At 41.4% G+C, this 6695-nt stretch overlaps 1 protein-coding gene across 2 annotated transcripts; it reads right to left on the reverse strand.

Annotated features, from left to right (window-relative positions):
- Positions 1–2797: 2797 nt before the first annotated feature.
- Positions 2798–6229, reverse strand: tob1b (transducer of ERBB2, 1b). Of its 2 annotated transcripts, none has more exons than XM_085415694.1 (2): positions 6002–6229; positions 2798–4951 (listed from the first exon to the last, which is right to left on the reverse strand). In XM_085415694.1, exon 2 carries the CDS (start codon positions 4781–4783, stop codon positions 3785–3787), a length of 999 nt encoding a protein of 332 aa, XP_085271820.1. In that variant the 5' UTR covers positions 4784–4951; positions 6002–6229; the 3' UTR covers positions 2798–3784. The 2 variants fall into 2 exon arrangements, with proteins under 2 accessions (XP_085271820.1, XP_085271819.1); XM_085415693.1 differs by having other exon boundaries at positions 5997–6229.
- Positions 6230–6695: the final 466 nt, after the last annotated feature.

Consider the following 6695-nt stretch of genomic DNA (forward strand, 5'->3'; position numbering starts at 1 on the left):
ACTAAGGCCTTTTCCAGTGTTTCAGCTCTGTGCAAGGCTGCATAAGACATTACTGAGGGTTGCCATGATGCCATGTACATGATCATCCAGAAATGTAGCAGTGGAAAGCACATTTACTGAATACTGAGTACAAATTTGAAATACTTGTAGGTATTTATAGTTAATGCACAAGGGAATGATACACTTAAACACACTGAACACATTACAAACACTGACAGGCACAGTGATAACCGTTGTTGTTCTCACTAAAACACAAAGATCTTTTGTAATATAACATTCATATAGACGTTACTATTAAAATTACTATTACAACCTAAATATTGTTGCACAACGCTCATGGCAAAAGCACTCGCAGATGGCAGCAGCCTCCCCCAGCAGGATAATTCCTCCACCACACCACAAAAAATACTCCAGGAATGGAGAGTCCAGGGTGTTGACGTGGCCACCAAGCTACCTAAATTCAACACAGGATGACCCGATGGACCCGATTACAACACACAGGAACCAAAGAAGGCCAAATTCCTTGTGCCAGACACTACAGGACACCCTTAGACGTGACCCACATATATGCACAAAGGTGACCCACACAATTTTAGGCAGCAAGTTTTAATGTTATGACTGATTCTTGTATAGTAAGCTTATTAAACCACAGACAGTGCCTCCAAACTATTTTAATCTTTAAGACTTTAAAAACAGCATCAACTACATGTCTATTGGTCATTTCAATGCCAAAAGACATAAAGAAGAAAATATGTCACCCCCAAAATGTTTTGAGTAGTCAAACATGTCTAAAAATATGAGAAGAATAAGACTGACTTATATATAAACAAAAGGTGAGACAAAGAGTGTGGTTGGGTTGGACACTAGGATGCATCTTACCTGCTAAACTAGTCTAAGATTTTGGAAACTATGCACTATGGAACTGGTTTGTCAGGAACAAATGGACGTCATTTTATTTAATCCATCTATAGCCTCCTGAAACCTGAGTGCTTGTTTGGCATGCATTTTTTTTTAATTTCTTCTAGCTGTTGTTGGGACTGATAGTCACCTAAGAGCTGTTTGTCAAACTTTCCCAAAGTCCTTCTTTAGATTATTTTTATATTTGTGTGCAAATATAAAAAAAATTAAAGTCATCTTCTCATTAAGACATGGCACAAAACTCTGCTGTGCAAAGATGTGCTTTAAGTTTGCAATGCTCAAAGCTTAGAAAGTGAAGTTAAACCTGAGGGTTATCTTCCAGTGTACATGTACTATAAAAATGTCAGCAAGTGTTTGAGCTGTCACTCGAGAAAGCATCTCGCCAAAAACAAAAGAAATCCGTTTAGACTTGAGAAATAGAATTGTTGATGCTCACAAAGCAGGAGACAGACATACAAAGTTATCAGAGCGTTTCCAAGTGTCAAGAACTGGAGTGAGAAGCATCGTCAAGAAATTCAAAGACGAGTACAGAACAAGCCCGGCAGAGATAGAAAGCAAAGGATTTCAAAGACTTCAAGCCAGACTGAACTATGCTAAGGACAAACCTGTGGAAAGACTACGCATACTGGAAACGCTGGGTATGGATCGTCGCTTTGTCTTTCAACACGACAACGACCCAAAACATTTGCTGCTCCTGGCGAGGAATTACCTCCAGAAGACCAAAGTGAAGGTTACTGACATGACTTTAATCCTACTGAAAATCTGTGAGCTGAACTGAAGATGAAAGTCCCCGCCAGAAGAAATTTGAGAGATTTCCCAACACGCCTTTCAAAGTAAAATAACGTAAGCGTCTAAAATGATACTAGGATGTTTGGAACAGCTGTGTTAAATATTCCTTGCTCTGCTTGACAGCACTTGGGGAATACTCTTTTTAACATTAATTTTTTATAGGGAGGCTAATAATGCTGTCGTCATCTGAATTTTAAAGTATAACACAAAAAAATCGCAATTTTAATACAGGGTAAAACCCTTTAAGCATAGTGAAGTATAAGGGGCAGAAAACTCAAAATTTAATATCTCCATATGCAGACGCAGGGTCTCAGCAGGGCGGGTAAATGACTAAACCTGAAACGAAGCTGAGCACAAACTGAGAATTCTCCTCTCCTGGCCTCGTGTCATTATAATTAGCTTTCCAATCATTGTTGTAACTGAATTTTCTTTTCATTGTGATGCTTTCTGCATTCTTTACAACCACTGGATAAAAAGCAGACTGTCGAGCAATGTTCACTTTTGAACATCAGATCCGATCAAAATGTGGGACATTGCCTTAATATGTGAGCAAGGTATTAAAAGTTCTGAAATCCTGCTCGCTTGGGAACTAAAAGATCAAGCAATCACACTCAACTAAATGTTAAAATCCATCTCCATTTTTGCTAGCTAAAACAGGAACATGATACCAGTCGTTGCCTTTGTCTGCGCAATCAAGTCACTAACCAGAGCAACACACTTGCGCTCCTTTATCATAGTGACACCAACCCAAACTTTCCTCAAAATGAAAGACAAGCTGGGTGACATTTTTATTTGTGTGACGTTTCATTCTGCTGTGACACATGACACACACACACACACACACACAGTGGAAGGGGGGGGAAGGGAAAAAAAAAAAAAAAAAAAAAAAAAACCAACACACTCCACCCATCTTCACAGCCATGATAACAAAGACAATAACAGATCATAAACTAATTTGAAGTTTACTGCCAGTTTTAACCTTGTTACCCTTTGATAGGGCAGCACCACAATAGCCATTCACACACGCTAAATATTAAAGACAAGTCTGCATATAAGAGGTAATAAATAAGTCCATATCCCACAGATCATGTTCAACTGTAGTTTATTTTATTAAAAAGACCGGGGTGCAAATATGAAATTAAAAAAAATAAAGACAAGCATATAATTTTTAAGCATTTAATACAAACTTAACAATATAAACTATTTCAGTCCCTCTTGACATGTAAGACACTGACTCAAAATACTTTGTTATACCTTAATGTTTTTGTTTTTTTTATCAAGTATTGCACAATGTAGGTACAAAATTAATATTCATACGATTACATTTTGTCCATAGTATAGCAAAATCTTTTAACCTCTTAACAGAAAATACAATTCATCTTCCAGAAAAAAGCAAATATTCCTACACTTTACTTCCACCACTAAGGAATACTCTGTACACAATCTTCAGAATATTTGATGTATAGTTTGTTTTTTTTAAAGATGGATTTCTTTAACAATTATCTTTTTAAAAAAAGAGAAAGAAAAATAAGGAAAAGCTGCTGCAGCCATCACAGATCACTGGAGTAGTAAAAAGATATAAATGCAACACCATGTCATAGAAACAATATATACTCTGATATCTTACAAACTCTGTACTAAATTAAATTATACAATTAGAAAAAGACCAAGTAACCCCACTTAGAAGTGCCAATTCATAAAAATCAGCCTTGTCTTACTACCTGTAAAATACTGTAAGAGGCCAGAACTTGAAGCTTGTATGTTTTTATAATTTTTTTTTAAACTTTATTTTAAAGTTATTTTCCTCAACATAGTAAAAAACTTTGTGCTTGGTTGGCAAAAAGAAATCAAGAAAAACAATGATGCATGTTGAATTGAAGTAACCAAGCTTGGATGTGTTTGTACAACAAGCTTTTAGTAGAAACTAACTCAAGGGGGCGTGGTCAAAACACCCTTGGGCACATGCGCTTTATTGACTAGACACTACATCCTTAAAGTCCAGTTTCTAAGTGTGCGTTTTGTTTTTCCTTCTTTTTGAGCCACCGTCATTCATAAATAGCATCTTCTGATGATGAGCTTAGTTAGCCATGACTGGCTGGAATTGCTGGTTAGAATACTGCATGTTGCTCAGACTGAAGTTGAGGCCATCCATAAGAGACTTGTCGTTGAGGCTTCCGTAGGCTGCAAACATGTCAAAGGCATTGTTGTACTGCAGTGGGCCAAGCCCCAGGGAGCCCTCCCCGGGGAACACTGCTCCAGGGCTGGACTGGCCCTGGAGACTGGGGAACACAAACTCCTTGGCGTTGGGAGAGAGAGCAGAGGCTTTCTGCTGCTGCTGCTGACTCAGGCCGAGCCCGTACAGCGAGTGCATGGAGGTGGAGATGGCTTTCTGCTTCAATAGGGTGTTGACATTCAGACCAAGGTTGTTGGTAGGGGAGGTGCGAGCCACCTTGCTGCTACTGCCGCTGTTGCCGTTACTGCGTCCGCTGCTCTTCATCTTAGTGGAGCCAAATTTGGTGGCGGCGAAGGTGGCAGTGGTGAAGGTTAAGGGCTGGGTGGAGCGTGGCATAAAAGATGGGCTTACCGCAGCAGACTGCCCAAAAGGAGGGGAGGGGGAGCTGGACTCTGAAGAAGCCCCGACAGGGTCGCTGATTGGCATGAAGACCTGGGCCTCAGGATTAAAGCTGTTCTTGATCTCCTTGTCCAACTCTGAGCCATTTTCATTGTTATCATCCACATACAGCACCTTAACCGGTCCCTTTTCCCCGATCTGGTAGGAAACCTCAAACGGGTCAATCCACACGCTAAGGTCCTGAGGAAGATTATTCCGGACGTCTTCGATATCCAGCCCACTCTCTTTGGCTGCCTGCTCCACCACGGGGTCCACCTTCTCCCCTACATGGATGCACCTGAACCCTGACCCTTTGTATGGCTTATCCGGATACCAGTGGCCTTCATATTTTTTCTTCAGCTGCCTCTCAAGCTCTTCGCCAAAGATATTTACTCGTCGTCGAGGGAGTTTGTTGTATAAATAGGAAATAATAAAGTTGAGGGCTACTTGAATTTCAAGCTGCATAGCTGCTTTCAGTGGCAAGAGGGCTTCTTTTACTGTCACAGGTTTGCTTTTTCCTCCCACAAAGCGTTGCAAAAACCCTCCAAGGCAGCAGTGATGAGTGTAATGAAAAAGCTCAGCACGCGTTGCCGAAACAAATATACGTCCTGCAGCAGAGTCGAAGTCAGGACCCTGAAATGGAAAGAAAAGGGGACGCGTTATAGATGTGCAGCTGTTCACAGCATAACACAAGCAAAGCAAAGCAGTTATCAGTTTGGGCCCATTTAAAAACAAAACAAAAAACAACATTTTAATCACTATCCACTTCCTCCCCCTCTCTGCACAGCAGTGCTGGCATCGCAGCTGTACAACAGCTATAAATACATACAGGCCACTGACTCAGATGGTGTCAGCAGTGCATGCTCCCCAGCGGTCTAGTGTGACAGATAAGTGCACCCATGGTTGACCTCTGCAGAGGGCGGTGGATGTAATGGCAGGTGTCAATAGTGAGACGGATTTTCGATCGCTTCCTATTCGCACTGGACATGTTTAGACAAACTCCAGCCTTCTTTAGTTGGATAAGCGTCATTTTAAATAACCCAGCCGGGCTATTCCAGCACTTTCATCCTTGCTGAGCTACAGTAGGTAGAGGAGCACGTACACACTCGCGAGGAGAATTGTTACATAATCATCATTCAAAGTCTAACCACGGCCATAAAACCCTCTGTTACAGCAGAGCAAGAGCGTACGTGACCCTGTCAGCGCTGTATACACAAACTGTCCGCTTTCTCACCCCGTCGCTCTGTCGCTGTCGTCCACCTAGCATTAGCTGGCCAACTTAATGATGGGTGTGAACTGAAATGTGGCAAGCTAGCTATCAAGAAAGCAGATAGTGTTAATGTTTAGCTCGCCCAGCTGCTTATCAGCATTACCTCGCGCTGACATCGCGTGTGCCAACCGCAAGATATGCGCACAATGAAAGTCGATCGTAAGAGGCAGTCAATGTCACTGTTAACGGCAACATAAGATGGAAATTGGCGTTTTAGCCGGACTCTGGTCGACACCAAGCGGTGTAGCATTTTAATTAGCTAGGAAGCTACAGCTCGCATACTCGACAAAAATACTTTCGTTTAATAACATCACTGACTGCGACACTTAGAAAACTAACAAGAGATATAGGAGGAGTGATGCACGGCTGTGTCAGAGATCGAGAAATTGACGTTACGTTAATATTTACCTTACATGGAATCAGCAGGTCCTTCTTGCACGAACCAGAGTCCGCTCCAGGAAACGCTAGAATCTACACAGCTTCTAGTGTCACTTTCTAAAGAAGATAGAAAATATTGTAGCGCTCCAGGCGATTTTCTTTCTTCCGTGGGGTTACAGTTGAATTCCGATTTGCAGGCTTCCAAGCTTACTCCCCACAGCCTGGGAGTTTTTACAACTCTGCCCTTTAAAACTTGGGCTTGTTTGTTTTTATAGTAGTCCTCCGCCACGGACATGGAATGGGGTGGTGATGCGGCTCACAGGGGTCAACACCCAGTAACGCGCTTCTATTGGCCGAGCGCTTCGTCGTCATGAACAACCACACCAACTAAAGCTGTGACTGGATGATTTTGTGTTCAGTCAAACACAGGGTTCTATTTACGGTAGTGGTTTGCCTTTCATCTGTTATGGACTACTTTATCGGAGAAAGGGTATTAACTAAAAACCATTTGAAACCCGTGCGGAGAAATATGATTTTTTTTTAAACAAAAACTATTAAAAATATAATACCTGCATGGCTGAAAGGTAAAGAACTGACACTGGCTGTCTGTTTTATGTGACATATGCTCTTGAGGGTTCTACATTTCAGTGATTGTGCTCAGTTGTGCATAAAACGTACTGCTGGTTATATTTATTATGATTAGAATTTCGAATAGTCAGTATAGTTATT

Source organism: Rhamphochromis longiceps, linkage group LG8, assembly GCF_057381845.1.
Source record: "Rhamphochromis longiceps isolate RC_006_pf linkage group LG8, R_longiceps_female_GT1.1, whole genome shotgun sequence".
Classification (NCBI taxonomy): domain Eukaryota; kingdom Metazoa; phylum Chordata; class Actinopteri; order Cichliformes; family Cichlidae; genus Rhamphochromis; species Rhamphochromis longiceps.

Coding starts and splice junctions, on each gene's coding strand:
- tob1b (XM_085415694.1), bottom strand. CDS start 4,783: ATGCAGCTTGAAATTCAAGTAGCCCTCAACTTTATTATTTCCTATTTA.